The sequence below is a fragment of the Cynocephalus volans genome, chromosome 16 (genome assembly GCF_027409185.1).
Source record: "Cynocephalus volans isolate mCynVol1 chromosome 16, mCynVol1.pri, whole genome shotgun sequence".
NCBI lineage: Eukaryota > Metazoa > Chordata > Mammalia > Dermoptera > Cynocephalidae > Cynocephalus > Cynocephalus volans.
This window is the reverse complement of record NC_084475.1, coordinates 9,806,263-9,823,247: the sequence shown is the minus strand read 5'-3', so window position 1 is coordinate 9,823,247 and position 16,985 is coordinate 9,806,263. Positions and strand designations below refer to the sequence as shown.

Genomic DNA, 16,985 nt, shown 5'->3' with positions numbered 1-16,985 from the left:
GGAGAAGGACAGGGTGCAAAGGACGTGTGCAGAGGCATGAGCAAAATTCTGAGACTTCTTTTTAAAGCATGTATTTGTAAAGAGGGTAACACTGAAGTTTCAGAGTGAACTTGCCCATCTAATTTCCAGATACTCCTGTGGAGAAACCGGTCTGTTAGGCGGTGTGGCAGCGGCAGGCAGTTTGGTAGGGATTACAGCAGGGAGCCACGGAGGGATCTTGAGTGTAATCCGCTCTGGAGATGTTGTCATCGGCCATGTCTTGAAGGACATCTGTGAGGGCCTTTCTGACCTTGGGCAACACCGTCTGGTACTGGGCACCGCCCCTGTCTAGAGGCACACGTTCTGCAGGATCGTCTTCTAGACTGAAAATAAGGGGAGGCTCATGGCGCTGCTCTGGCCCGATGCTCCCATCACAGGCTCTGGCTCCACCTACAGAGAGGATGACAATGAATGCCTCATTAAAGCCCACCGTGGCCTTATGTTGCAAAGAGAAGAGCTGTGATCGATTCTAAATTAATTCAAATATGCCAGAAGTTGAATATTCAAATGATTTCTCTCTGTGTCAAAGAAATTACCTTGAGAATCTACTGTCTTCTTCCACTGGTGAGCCCCCTGTCCAAAATGAATTGGAACTTCTCATTGGACTTGGCCTCAGAGCCCGGAGAACATCCTTTCACATATCCTTAGTCTCTTCCCTTTGGGAGTAAATTTGATCTTTCTGAAGACTGATTTCTTGAGCACCAATGGGTGAATTAGGTGAGAAGGCAAGGTGAGTCATTTTACTTTGGGTTGAAGATGAGCATCTTATACAGATTGTAATCTGGCTATTCAGGTAGTCCCAAAAGAAGTGTCAAAAGTGTTTGGAGCAATGACAGCTTGCTTGACTCTTAATGATTCAAGTGACAATTTTTTTTTTTTTCCTTTTCTATACAAAAAAAGTTAAGGTATCTGGTAGAAATAAATATAATATAATATAATTGAATAAACAAAGGGAATTAAGGCAAAGGATAGCCCCCAGAAATATAGGACTCCCTAAACACCTACTTTACAAACATTAATAAGAAAGCAGCTTATCAATTGCTCAGGAAGAAAGTACTTTCTCTGGCCCTGAGGTCTGAGAGAAATTTTTCCAATGGCTTCTCCTACAGGGGACCCCTTATGATGTAATGCCCAGTGACTTTCTTTTGAAAAACACAACCGTGCAATTAGGATAAACTAGCTGATGATATTTGAGCACACCCTTCACTACAAGAGGAAGCAAAATGGCAAAGTTCAGTTCAGTAAAAGGAAATCAACAGGGGTCAAAGCCATACTACCTAAGGACGCAGCTTTCTGGTCCAATCTGAGCAAAAATAAAATTCGAAATATTGAGAAGAATGAGTTGGTCACATAGCCTTTAGGCAATGCTCTATTAATGGTTTTCCTCCTGAGATTGAGATTCAGGTTGTTCAGCAGAGATGAATAGTTACTGTCTTTGCCTAGAGTTTGGAGTAGAATTTGGCTATTCTTCATTGCCAGTAAAGGGCAATGACATGAGCTTTGACAATCAGTCAAGCAAAAGTTGGGGCTGACACCTCTTATAAAAAATAAAGAACTCCACTCAATGAATGGCGGAATAGTTTGTATACAGCTAATCCTCCTCTAGATAATAATTATAAATTCTAGGCAACATATTTTTAATTATGTTAGAAATAACCATAGAAAATAGTTATTTTCTAGAAAATAACCAAGACAGAAACTGGAAGGATCTGACCCTTGAAGGAAGGAAGTCACACTGGTTTGAATCTGAGTTTCAAAATTTTTCCTCTGGGGACACAGCCAGGGGAAGTCAGTACAGCATGGAGCAGCTAGAACGCAAGAAGAAAGCTGAGGTCTCTTTGGCCTAGGTGTCAGGACAGAGTTCAGGGCCACCACAGCAGCTGAAAATTGACGGGGGAAATCCCAGTAAGAAGAGAATCATAGAAGGGAAGCATCAAAATCTGCATATAGACTCCCTTCAAATCCTTGGCCAACCCCTGAACTGCACATGCACAGGGGACAGATTCTAGCAAGAATGGACAGATTCCAGCTGAAATAGGCCAGCAGGCATTTCTGCTGCTACTTACTGCAGGGAAGATAGAGTTTAGAGTGTGAGTTTTATTAAATTAGAGAGGCTTGATAAATACCTCACATTTTCTACTGAAGTCCCAAAAGGTTCATGCTGGTAGTAGAGACCATGTCCCAGGACTAAGGGATTTGCCTAAGAGTAAAAGCAAAATCTGGAAGACCAGTCCAAAGTGTAAAACCGAGCCTTCACAGGTCCAAAGGAATCCACTACTAACTGCCTGTGAGAACAAAAATCAACACTCTCAGATAACAGAAATCAGAATCTCTACAATACATCATCAGCAATTTCTAGTTTGCAGTTTTTAAAAACTACTAAATAGGAGACTTCCAGTTTCCAGTCTGGCACATAAGGAGCTTGGAAGTCACCCCTGCATTCTAACAATAAGTAAAAGGCTGAGCAAACTAAAAATTGAGCACTCTTGTTAGATCTGTCATAGAAGTGAAGTCACAAAGCAAACCACTGCCCCCAAAATTGGAGAGACAGACAGGCAAATAGAATCACAGCTTACCAGAGTAGAAACCCACAAGCAAGAACCTCTGTGGGAACCAGTGCTAGGGGTAAGGAAGACCTGAACTGTAATTGACTAATTACTGGAGGCTCAGGGAGCACAGGTCTAAGAGAGAAAAACCCCAGGTGGACCCCATCATCATGGGTCCCCCACACTTTTGTGAGTTTTACCTCCAGGAGCTCAGCCATGTTCTCAAAGCAAATACTCCAGGAGGAGAAAGGCAAAAGTAATTCTTAAACACACCAGAGCATTCTATTCTTTTTCACAAGGTCTGCCCAAAGGAGAAAGTATTTTACCAGAGTCTAAATTATTGAGGCTTTCTTTTTTTCAGAGTCTCACTGACCTAGGGGAAGGGAAATACCCAAGTCCAGCTCACTCTAGCCATCCTGTTCTAAGGGGGTGGGAAGACTAAGAAGCACTGGCGAAGTTCATGGTCCGTGGCACAGGCTCACCGAAAGACTCAGAGCTGACCATAGGACTATAGAGCACTTCCCCTCCCCCCACACCTTACTACATCACTAAAATCCTATTTTCCACAGTTCCTTTAACCCCATACATTATGTTCAGCTATCAAGGAAAAAGTCACAAGCATACTAAATGGCAAAAACAGTTTAAAGAGATAGAGCAAGCATCAAAACCAGACTCAGACATGGTAGGGATGTTGGAATTATCAGACCAGGAATTTAAAACAACCGTGATTAATATGCAGAGGGCTCTAATGGATAAAGTAGACAATATGCAAGAACAGACAGGCAATGGAAGCAGAGAGATGGAAATTCTAAGAAAGTCAAAAAAAATGTTAGTGATCAAAACCCATTAACAGAAATGAAGAATACTTTTTGGTGGGTTCATGAATAGACTGGACATGGCTGAGGAAAGAATCTCTGAGCTTCAGGATATCTCAATAGAAACTTCCAAGCCAAAAAGGAAAGGGTCAAAAAAAAAAGACTAAAAGCAGAGCAAGATATCCAAGAAATGTGGGACAACTACAAAAAGTATAACATACATTTAATGGGAATAGCATAAAAAGGAGAAGGAAAGAAACAAAAATATTAGAAGCAATAATGACTTGAGAATTTCCCCAAATTAATGAAAGGCACCAACCACAGATCCGAGGAGGTCAGACTACATCAAGCAAGATAAATGCCAACACCAAAAAGAAAACCTACACGTTGGCATGTTATATTCAAACTGAAGAAACTCAATGAAAGAAAAAATCTTTAAAGAAGCAAGAGGGAGGGAAAAACCTTACCTGTTAAGGAGCATACATAAAAATTACACTTCTTTTCAGAAACTATACAAGCAAGAAGAAAGTGGAATGAAATATTTGAAGTGTTGAGAGAAAAAACCTACCAACCTAGAATCCTGTACCCTGAAAAATTAACTTTCAAGAATGAAGGAGAAATAAAGACATTCTCAGGCAAAAAATAAATTGAGAAGATTTGTTGCCAGTTAGACCTGCCTTGCATGAAATGTTACAAAAAGTTCTTCAGAAAGAAGGAAATTAATATAGGTCAAAAACTTAGATCTACAAAAAGAAAAGAGCATTGGAGTATGAATAAACGAAGGCAAAATTAAAAGAAAATTTTTTCTTTTTCTTAATAACAGTTTGTTCAAAATTATAATAGTAACAATGTATTTGATTAGGTATGCATATGTACACATATGCTTATGCATGCTTATTATGCTTATATATAACTGAAATGAATGACAGCGATGCTACAAGGGATGGGAGAAAGGAATTAGGATTATTTTGCCATTATAAGGTACTTGAGCTGCCTTTGCATTGGTATAACATTACTTGAAAATGGACTTGAGTTAGTTGTAAATGTATACTGCAAATTTTAGGGTAACCACTAAGAAAAAGAAAATTTAAAAAGAATAATTGATATACAAAAAAAAGGAGAGAAAATGGAATAACATAAAATGATTAACCCACATATAAAATGATTAAAACCACAAAAGGCATAAAAAGAGTGGAAGACAAAAACAGAAAAAAAGAATAAAGGCAACAAATTGAAAACAGTGACAAATATGGCAGATATTAATCCAACTATATCAATAATCACTTGGAACATTGATGGTCTAAATGCACCAGTTAAAATACAGAGATTGTCAGAGCAGATCAAAAAACAAGACCCAATTACATGTTGTCTACAGAAACCCACTTTTTTCTTCATCCGTGGATGAAGAGAAATATACCATGCTAAAACTAATCAGAAAAAAAAGCAGAAAAAGCTATATTAACTTTAGATAGAGCAGACTTCAGATAATAAAGGGGTAATTCTCCAGGAAGACATAACAATCCTTAATGTGTATGCCCCTAACAACGGAGTATCAAAATATATGAGGAAAAAGCTAATAGAACTGCAAGAAGAAATAGATAAATCCACTGTTACAGTGGGAGACTTCAATACACCTCTCTCAGAAATAAACAGACCTAGCAGGCAGAAAATCAGTAAGGATTTAGTTGAACTAAATCACACCATCAGTCTACTGGATAAAATGGAAATCTACAGAGCACTTCAGCAACAGCAGAATACACATTCTTCTCAAGCTTATACGGAACACTCACCAAGAATGTTCTGGGCCATAAAGTGTTCCTTAACAATTTAAATTTATAGAAATCACACATTGTCTGCTCTCAGATCACAATGGAATTAAACTAGAAATCAATAACAGAAAGCTGAAAAATCCCCAAATACTGAGAGTTTAAACAACGTACTTCTAAATAACACAAGTCAAAGAATGAATCTCAAGAGAAATTTTAAAATATTTGGAATGAAATGAAAATGAAAGTACAACTTGTCAAAATATGTGGGATGCAATGAAAGCAGTGCTTAGAGGGAAATTTATAGCATTAAATAGATATATTAGAAAAGAAAAAAGCCAGCTCCTCCCCAAAAAAGAAAAGAAAATATATCTAAAATAAATAATCTAAGTTTCAATATTAGGAATTTGGAAATAGCAGAGCAAATTAATTTCAAAGTAAGCAAGAGAAAAGAAATAATAAAAATTCTAGCAAAAATAAATGAAATTGAAAACAAGAAATCAATAGAGAAAAATCAATAAAATCAAAGCCTGATTGCTATGATTTGGATGTGGTCTGTCCCCGCCAAAATTCATGTTGAAATTTGATCCCCAAACTGGCAGTGTTGGGAGGCGGGATTTAGTGGGAGATGTTTGAGTCATGGGACCGGATCCGTTATGAACGGATTAATGTACTCCCATGGGGGTGAATGAGTTCTTGCTCTTAGGAAAATGGATTAGTTTCTGCAAGAACAGGCTGTTACAAAGAGTCTGGCTTCCGTGGCTTCTCTCTCTTGCTTCCTCTCTCCCCATGTAATCTCTTTTCACAAACCTGTTCCCCTTCCACTTTCTGCTATGAGTTTAAGCAGCATGAGATCCTGACCAGATGCAGCTGCTCAATCTTGAACTTTTCAGCCACCAGAACCATAAGCTTCATAATCCTCTATTCTTTATAAATCCCCCAGCCTCAGGTACTCTTTCTGTTATAGCAACACTAAACAAACTAAGATACCGATTCTTTGAAAAGACCAATAAAATTGATAAGCTTCTAGCCAGGCCAACTAAGAGAAAAAGAGGACACAAATTACTAATATCAGAAATGAATAAGGGGACATCACCACAGATCCCATGGACAATGAAATGACAATAAAGGGATATCTATAAACAATCTATGTCCACACATTTGTTAACCTTGATGAAATGGACCAATTCCTTGAAAGACAATCTGAATGCACATGTATCTATGAAAGAAATCAAAATAATAATAATCTTCCCAAATAGAAAGTACTAGACCCAGATGGCTTCACTGGTGAATTCTACCAAACATTTAAGGAAGAAATTATACCAGTTCTCTACAATCTCTTCCAGAAGATAGAAGCAGAGGAAATATTTTCTACCCCATTCTATGAGGCCAGCAATACCCTAATACCAAAACCATACGAAGATATTATAAGAAAACAGAACTACAGACCAATATCTTTCATGAACACAGATGAAAAAATCCTCAGCAAAATATTAGCAAATCAAATCCAACAATGTATTTTTTAAAAGTATATACCATGACCAATTGGAATTTATCCAGGTATGCAAGGCTAGTTCAACATTCAAAACAATTGAATGTAATCCATGACATCAAGAGGTTAAAGAAGAAAAATCACGTGATCATGACAGTAGATGCAGAAAAACCATTTGACAAAATCCAACACTGATTCATGATTAAAAAAAAAAAAGAAAGAAAACTCTAAGCAAACTAGGAATAAAGGGGAACTTCCTCAACTTGATAAAAAAAAATCTACAGAAAGCCTACAGCTAACTTCTTACTTAATGGTACTTAATCATACACATTCTTCTCAAGCTCTGTAAGCTTTATAAACTTTACTGCTAAGATGAGGAAAAAGGTACAGATGTCCTCTCTCACCACTCCTTTTTAACATTATCCTAGAAGTCCTGGATGATGCAATAAGAAAAGAAAAAAGAAATAAAAGGTATAATGATTGAAAAGAAAGAAATAAAACTGTCTTTGATTGCAGATGACATAATTGTCTATTTAGAAAATAAGAAAGAATCAACAAAAAATTCATGGAAGTAATAAGTGATTATAGCAGGGTTACAAAGTCAATCAGCATACAAAAGTCAACTGCTTTCCTAATATGGGCAATGAAGAGGTGAAATTTGAAATTAAAAACACAATACCATTTACATTAGCACCTCCTAAAAGAAAAAAATTACTTATATGTATATAAAAATACGTGTAAGATCTATTTGAGTAAAACTACAAAACTCTGATGAAAGAAATAAAAAAACTAAATAAATGGAGAGATAATCTATGTTCATGGATAGGAAGACTCAATATTGTCAAGATATCAGTTCTTCCCAACTTGATCTATATATGAGGGTACTTCAAAAAGTTCTTGGAAAATAGAACTAAAAGATAATATGAATCTTTCCATGAGCTTTTTGAAGACCCTCTTGTATTCAAAATCCCAGCAAGTTATTTTGTGGATATCAACAAACTGATTCTGGAGTTTATATGCAGAGGCAAAGGACTCAGAATAGCCAACATAATGCTGAAGGAAAAGAACAATATCAGAGGACTGACACTACCCAAAATTTACTATAAAGCTACAATAATCAAGACAACATGGTATTGGAGAAAGAATAGACAAATAGATCAATGGAACTAAATATAAAGCTCAGAAATAGACCCAAATAGATATTGCCAGCTGGTCTTTGACAAAGGAACAAAGGCAATGGAGTGAAGAAAATCTTTCAACAAATGGTATTAGAACAAGCAGACATCCACATGCAAAAATAGATCTAGAAGCAATCTTTACACCCTTCACAAAAATTAATCCAAAATAGATCATATACCTAAATGTAAAATGCAAAATTATAACACTCTTAGAAGATAGCATAGGAGAAAACTTGAAGACCTTGGATATGGTGGTAATGTTTTAGATACAACACTAAGGGCACAACCCATGCAAGAAAGAATTCATAAGCTGAACTTACTTAATTAAAATTAAAAATGCTTGCTCTGCAAAAGACATTGTCAAGAGAATGAGAATATTTTCAAAAGACATATATCATAAAGGACTGTTATCTAAAATATACAGCACTCTTAAAACTCAACAATAAGAAAATTAACAACCTGATTAAAAAGTGGACAAAAACCTAAACAGCACCGCACTAAAGAAGATATACAGATAGAAAAATCATATGAAAAAATGCTCAACATCATATATTAGGTAATCGCAAATTAAAACAACAATGAGATGCTACTACATACCTATTAGAATGCCTAAAATGCAAAACTTTAATAACACCAAATGCTGGCAAAAATGTGTAGCAACAGGAGCTCTTGTTCATTGCAGGCAGGAATGCAAAATACTATAGCTGCTTTGGAAGACAATTTGGCAATTTTTTACAAAAAATAAACAAACTCTTACCATATGAATCAGCAATCACAATCCTTGGTATTTATCCAGATGAGATGAAAAGATGTCCACACAAAAACCTGCACATCAATGTTTATAGCGGCTATCTTCATAATTGCTAAAACTTGAAAGCAACCAAGATGTCCCTCAGTAAGTGAGTGGATAAACTGTGGTACATCAGACAATGAAATATTATTCAACATTAAAAAAGAAATAAAGTGGAGGATTCTAGGCAGATAGTGAAGTAGGTAACACCAGAAATCTCTCTGCCCACCTAAAAAACAACTGTACTAGCAGAATCTGTCTGATGTGACTATTTTGTAACTCTAGAATCTATTGAAAGCTTGCAACTTCCTGGTGAAGGCTTGGACAGTAAATTGAAGTTAATTTCAGTTAATTCCAACTGTTAGCCCAGAAGCAGCTACCCATTCTACATCCCAGCCCTGTGGCAAGCAGATGTGCACATGTCCTTAGAGCAGCTTGCATGCAGCTTGCAGGAACCAAGGGGCACAAAAAGCACCCCATCTTCCAAATATCAGGGATCTGTGTTCTGATCACTGATTGCTGCTTCTGATCACAGACATGAAGACAAAGAGGCAGTGGCCATTGTTGTTGCACCTACCTTTCACTCCAGCTGAAGAGACTTCCAGAGGATTTAAAGGGCTTGCATTCTACACACACACACACACACACACACACACACACACACACACACACACACACACAGCCTCTTCATTTTTTTCTTTTTCTTATTTTGGGATCCAGACATTAAAGGCTAAGACATTCAAAAACACTTGTTTATATGGGTAAAATTAGGAAGTGAATGCACATGTCCAGGGAAAGGCACAGGCTCAGAAAAGACCTGAGAAGACCTTAAGATTGCACTTCAGGTTGACCCTTGGCAGAGACAGCCTACGACAATCAAAGACATAAAAAAATAAAAAAAATTAAAAAAAAACAGCAACAACAAAATAACAGCAAACTCTGGGAAGTATAAGAATATGATTTCCAAAATGACTACATTATTATAGTCAAATATCCAGTTTTCAACAAAAAATCAAAAGGCATAAAAAGGAAAATGGCCCATTGAAAGGAAAAAAATAAATCAACAGAAATTGTCTCTGAGAAAGAACTCATGGCAAATCTACTAGACAGACTTTAAAACAACTGTCTTGAGCATGCTCAGAGAACAAAAGGAAGATGTGGAGGAAGTCAAGAAAACAATGAGTAAACAAAATGGAAATATCAATAAAAAGATGGAAAACCTAAAACAAACAAGAAAAGAAAAGGAAGAAATTATAGAGCTGAAAAGTACTATAACTGAAATGAAAACTTCACTAGAGGGATTCAAAGACAGATTTGAGTAGGCAGAAAAAATAAAAAATGAACTTAAAGATAGGAACTATGGAAATTATCAAGATGGAAGAACAGAAAGAAAAAATACTGAAAAAAAGTGAACAGAGCTTAAGGGACTGGTGGGACACCATCAAGCAGACCACTATAAGCATTGTGAAAGTGTGGAAGAAGAGAGAGAGAGAGAAATGGGAAAGAGAATTTTTGAAAATGTTCCAAGTTTGATGAAAGACATAAATTTAAATATCCAAGAAATTCAATGTACTCCAAGTAAGTTGAAATCAAGACCCACACTGAGATACATTGTAATCAAACTTTCAAAAGCCAGAGACAAAGAGAAAATCTTGAAAATAGCAAGAGAGAAGTGACTCCTTAACTGTAAGAGATCCTCAATAAGATTATCAGAATATTTCTCATCAGAAACTTTGTAGGTCAGAAGGCAGCATGCCAATATATTCAAAGTGTGAAAAGAAAAGGAAAAAAAACCCTGTTAACCATGAATCCTCTATCTGGCAAAACTGTCCTTCAAAAGTGAAAGAGAGGGCCAGCCTGTGGCTCACTCGGGAGAGTGTGGTACTTGATAACACCAAGGCCATGGGTTTGGATCCCATATAGGGATGGCCAGTTAGCTCACTGGGTGAGCGTGGTGCTGACAACACCAAGTCAAGGGTTAAGATCCCCTTACCGGTCATCTTTAGAAAAAAAAAAAAAAAGTGAAAGAGAAATTAAGATGCTCTTAGATAAACAAAAGCTGAGGGAGTTCATTACCACTAGACCTATCCTGCAAGAAATGCTTAAAAGAACATTAGACAGTAACTCAAAGCCATATAAAGAAATAAAGATCTCAATAAAGGTTAATACATACGCAATTATAAATGCTAGTATTATTGTAACAATGGTTTGTAACTCCACTTTTTGCTCTCTACTTGATTTAAGAAACTAATACATTTTTTAATAAAAACATTTATTAGTCTTAAAGCTAGTATTATTGTAACTTTGGTTTATAATGCCACATTTTGTTTCCTAAATATTTTCAGAGACTAATGCATTTAAAAGAATTATTAGTTTATGTTTTGGAACACACAATGTGTAAATAGGTAATTCTGTAAAATCAACAACTGAAAAAGGTGGGGAGGAAGCTATAAAATAGCAGAGTTTTTGTATGTTATTGAAGTTAAACTAGTATAAATTCAAATCAGAGTGTTATAACTTTAGGACAATAAATGCAATCCCCATGATATCCACAAAGAAAATAGCTATAGAATATACACAAAAGGAAATGAAAAAGATATTTAAACATTTCACTACAAAAAAAATAAACTAAACACAAAAGAAGACAGTAATGTGGGGAATAGGAGATTTTTTAAAAAACTGTAAGGCACAAAGAAAACAAAAAGCAAAAATGACAGAAATCCTTCCTTAACAGTAATTACTTTAAATGTAAATGGATTAAATTCTCTAACAAAAAGAGATTGGCAGAATGTTTAAAAAACACATGATTCAACTATATGCTGTCTACAGGAGACTCACTTTAGATCCAAGGACAAAAATAAATTGAAAGTAAAAGGATGGAAAAAAAATTTTTAATAAAATTTAAAAATATATACATATTAATAAAGCAACACATGATTGACAATCAACAAAAAATAAAATAAAATAAAATAAAAATAAAGCTGTGATAAAGTTTAAAAATAAAAAAATTAATTGGACATTTAAAATAATAATTCTTTTCTATTCAATTTGTTAGATTAATTTTCTAATCATGTGAACATTTTTATTAAAAAAAAATGGTTAATTTAGGAACGAATGGCTCCACTTTAGAAATGTTTGTTTCATATGAAAACATTAGTAATTTTAGTAATGGAATAAATGAAACTCACAAAATAAAAATAAGTGTAATAGAATAAAGGTCAAGCATTTTCTTAAACCTTCATAATACTGAGAATTGCAAGAATCAAGCTAGCCATCAGGATTTTTACATTTTTGTAACCTGAGGAAATCTAAAATTGCAAAACATAAAGGGCAGTTCAAATAACAGGGGAATTAGAACTGTTGTCTAAATGAACAATGCCTTAAATTACAAAGATAAAAGTTCCTTTTTTCTACTAGTCTTCTCTGAGGCTAAACAAACAAACAAAAAAATACCACCATTAGAAAAATAATGCATGGCTTTGTTCAGTTTTAAAAATTAAATACAGTGAAAAAAAATTAAATACAGTGATAATTAATAATGTGTTTATTTAGAGAAGAATGTTTACAGTTCCTAAAAAAAAAAAGAAAGAAAACTAGAAAATCCACAAAGTGTGTAAACTAAGCGACACACTCTTAAGCAATAGCCAAAGAAGAAATCACAAGAGAAACTAGAAAATACTTAGAGGTGAATAAAAATGGAAACACAGCATACCAAATAGTACAGGACAAGGGAAATTTATACCTATAAACACTTGCAATAAAAAACAAGAAAGATCTCAAATAAACAGCCTAACTTTACAATGTAAAGAACTAGAAAAAGAAGAACATATAAGGAAATAATAAAGATTACAGCAGAAATAAATGAAGTAGAGAATAGAAGAACAATAGAGAAAAGCAATAAAACCAAGAGCTGGTTCTTCAAAAAGATCAATAAAATTGACAAACCATTAGCTAGACAGACTAAGAAAAATAAAAGACTCAAATTACTAAAATCAGAAATGAAAGTGAAGACATTAATACCAATTATAAAGAAATAAAAAGAATTACAAGAGAGTACTGTGAAGAACTGAATGCCAACAAACTGGACAACCTAAATGAAATGGACAAATTACTGGAAACACAAAACCTACCAAAACTAAATCATGAAGAAATAAAAAATCTGAATAGACCTTTAACTAGTAAGGAAACTGAATCAGTAACTAAAATCTCCTGGCAAAGAGAAGCCCTAGACCTGATGACTTCATTAGTGAATTCTACCAAATATTTAAAGAACTAATACCAGTCTTTCTCAAACTTTTCCAAAGAAGTGAAGAGGAAGGAACACTTCCTAATTCATTCCATGAGGCCAGCATTTACCCTGATACCAAAACCAGACAATGACAGTACAAGAAAACTAAGACCGATATTCCTTATGAACATTGAGGAAAAAAGTCTTCAACAAAATACTAGCAAACCAAATTTAGCAAGCTATTAAAAGGATTATACACCAGTTGGGATTTATCCCTGCAATGCAAGGACGGTCCAAGAAACATAAATCAATCAAGGTAATACAGCACATTAACAGAATGAAGGAAAAAACACATGAGCGTCTCAATTGATAAAGAAAAAGCATTTGACAAAATTCAACATTCTTTAATGATTAAAAAGCACCCTTTCATGGTAAAAACGCACAAAAATATTACTAACCATGTTTTAAGGATGAGGAAATTGAGACCCAGAAAGGTTAAATAAATCACCTGGGACAGAGATTCAAAGCTCTTTCTACTGTACCATGCTGCCTCTAAATGCAAAAGAAAACCAGAAAAAGAAGAAGAGAAAACAAGGAAAAGGAAAGGTGAGGGTAAAGAAAAAAAAAAGAAAAGAAAAAAAACAAAGTAGGAATAGAAGGAAAGTACCTCCACATAATAAAATAAAAGCCATATGTGAAACACCTACAGCAAACATCATACTCAGTGGTGAAAGACTGAAAAGCTTTTCCACTAAGGTCAGAAGCAAGACAAAGATGCCCAATTTTGCCACTTCTGCTCCACATGGCACTGGAAGTCCCAACCAGAGCAGTCAGGCAAGAAAAAGAGATAAAAGTCATCCAAATTGGAAATGAAGAAGTAAAATGATTTCTTTCAAAGATGATATAATGTTATATGTAGAAAACCCTAAAGATTTCATACACACAGACACACACACACAAAACCCTGTTAGAACTAATAAATGAATTCAGCAAAGTAGCAGGGTACAAAGTCAACACACAAAAATCAGTTGCATTTCTATACACTTACAATGAACAATCTGAAAAGGAAACTACAAAAACAATTCCATTTATGATAGCAACAAAAAAAAGAATAAAATACTTAGGAATTAATAAAAAAAAGTGAAAGACTTATACAATGAAAACTACAAAACATTGCTGAAAGAAAAGATATAAACAGAAACACATCCCATGTTCATGGATTGGAAGACTTAATATTGTTAAAATGTCAATACTACTCAAAGAGATCTACAGGTTCAATGAAATTCTTAACAAAATCCCAATGATAATTTTTGCAGAAATGGAAAAACTCACCCTAAAATTCACAAGGAATCTCAAGGGACCCAGAAAAGCCAAAACAATCTTGAAAAAGAAGAAAAAGGCTGGAGGACTCACGCTTTTTCATATCAAAACTTACTACAAATCTACAGTAATCAAAACAGTATGGTACTGGCATAAAGACAAACATATAAACTAATGGAATAGAATAGAGGTCCTACAAATAATCACTCACATATATGATCAAATGCTTTTTACCAAAGATGCCAAGACTATTCAATGAGGAAAGGACAGTTTTTCCAACAAATAGTGCTAGAAAAACTAGACATCAACAAGTAAAAGAATGAAGTTGGACCCTTACCTAATACCACATGTAAAACTTCACTCAAAATACATTGAAGACCTAAACGTAAGGCCTAAAACAATAAAATTCTAAGAAGAAAGCAGCAAAAGCTTCATGACACCGAATTTGGCAAATGGTTTTATGGGTGCATTGAATCAAACATGAAAGAAATAATACCAATCTCACACAAACCCTCTCAGAAAATAGTGAAGAAAACAGTCCCAAACTCGTTTTATGAGGTCAGCAAAACCCTAATACCAAACACTAACACAGACATTACAGGGAAGGAAAATCATAGGCAAAATCTTAGCAAATCAAATCCAGCAGGATATAAAAAGAATAACACAGTATCATGTCCAAGTGATGTTTATTCAGGAATGCAAAGTTGGCTTAACATCTGAAAATCAATCAATGGAATTCACAGCATCAAGAGAGTACATAGGCAGGTACATACATTCATAAAAATTCATCGAATTGTACATTTTAGATCTGTGCCTTTTGCTGTGTGTAAAGTTTGCCTTAATTACTTATAAAAAGGAAAAACAATAAGGTGCCTTAATTCTAGGCCACATACCAAAACAGACTAGTTTGTCTTTTAAGGCCATTCCTAGTTCGTGACCATAACATCACATCCTCAGCATAGAAGAACACATCCTTCTCTGATCTACTGTAGTAGATGTCAATTCCTCTAGCTTATCCAAAAGCAGTTTTAAGGAATTAAGATGCCAATTTTAAAAGGGAGATGAGGCGGGAGGAATCAGAACATATCTGTGTTTCATCTTTTTCCCAAATTTCTTCTGATGTGTAGAGTTCAGTGTCCCTCACCCTGATTCTCCTGCAAGTTTGGTGACTCCTCAGAAGAACAGATTTCCCCTGGGTATTATAATTCCTATCTGATTGTGATCATTTTAAACAGCCCTATTACTTCATAGTAACATTTAAGATTCCAATACTGTGGTGCCAAGGGCTTTCTGGCAGGGTTATTACTTCTGAAATTAACTCAGTCTGGAGGTCCCATACCTCTTAGATAATGTAATATAAGGACTCTAATCTAGAAACTTTTCATCTGAAAGCATAACAAATATCTGACCGTTCTGTGTTTTAGATTTCAGAGAATCAAAGATTCTTGTGACATTTTTAATACTCTTTGATTTATGAACTCCAAGAATTTGTTTTGTTTTGATGCCATGTCTTTTTTGGGGTCACTTATTTATACCAGGGAAAATAATTTTTGGTTTTTATTATAGAATTCTTTGAAAAGCTCCAACTTTAAATAACTGAATTAAATTGGAATCTGCCTGGGCTTCCAGATTGTGCTTTTTTTATCTTTTAATTTTCATTCACTAAGAACATTTCAGGGTTCCTACTAAGTGCAAGATATTGTGCCAAGCACTTCAGGACAACAAAAATTAAAGAGCTTAAGGAATTCTGAGTTTAGGGAGCTTAAAACTAGTAGAAGAAATAAAATGTACGTAGATGACTGACATATATAGTAGCATGTGACAGATATCAGAGTTCTCCTACCCAGCTGAGAAGATAAAAGAGAGTTTTATGATCAAGGTGGCATTGATTTGGGGCCTTAAAAGCTGAGAGGGATTTTAATATTAGAGGCCAACAAAGAGGGATGTTGCTCTTGGAGAACTAAGGCTGGAGAGGTAGAGGGATCCAGGACTGAGAGTCTGAATTCAGTTGGCAACAAGAAGGTATTGGAAGATTTCAAGAACCTTCCTGATCCAGTAGGACTTTTCTAAAATATGCCTTTAAGATGGTCACACAGTGGACCAAGAAACAGAGACTCCTGTCGGTTTGCTAACTAGACCTCCAAAGTCTATTTTCGGAAACAGTCTATTGTCAAGTAAATTACACTTTGAAATATCTCTAGGCTTGCATTTAAAGTTCAGCCAAACCAGCGCTGCAAGCATAACAATGGAATGACACATTCTCCATGTGAAAAGGAGCTGAGCAAGTGTGCTGAACAGGCTCTGGGCTTGCTGGAAATTGAGGCAAACAGTAGAATGTCCTTGTGTGCGTATTGGCAGGTCTGGAAGGCCTGAGTTTGGGGGTGGCACCGTCAAGAGATGCTGAGAGCTCCCCAAAGAAGGGCAGCCACGCTCACTCCCGCAGGCCTGAGTTAAGAGAACTAGGGGCCACCATCTAGGGAGCGTGCATGAGGCAGGGCTGAGCAGCCCCTCACTCACCGGTGACATAGAAGGCCTTGTAATGCTCCAGGCGGACAGTCTGCAGGGCTCCATATTCTCCAGCAGCCCCGCTGTTGGGGTGGAACAGCACCTGAGAAATAAGAAAACCATGCTAGATGCTCCCTGGAAAGCACCGCTTTCTTTGTCGTGTTGCACCCTCTCCATCTCCATTGTGAATTACAATTCTGGACCAGCAGGTAGAAGGTCACGTGGGTAGAAGTTCAGATTCCTAAGCCCAATATCTGCTATGTAATTTGCAGGATCCAATTCAAAATGCGAATGAGGGATACCTTG

The 16,985-nt window shown here is 35.6% G+C and overlaps 1 protein-coding gene across 1 annotated transcript in view; it reads right to left on the bottom strand.

Moving 5' to 3' along the window:
* Nucleotides 1-154: 154 nt before the first annotated feature.
* ARSG (arylsulfatase G) overlaps nt 155-16,985 on the bottom strand; it is an 81,328-nt gene continuing 64,497 nt past the window's right edge. Inside the window, exons 10-11 of the mRNA XM_063081239.1 lie at nt 16,692-16,782; nt 155-429 (exon numbers count right to left, since the gene is read on the bottom strand). Coding sequence (XP_062937309.1) covers nt 155-429; nt 16,692-16,782 — 366 coding nt within the window. The remainder of the gene's footprint in view (nt 430-16,691; nt 16,783-16,985) is intronic.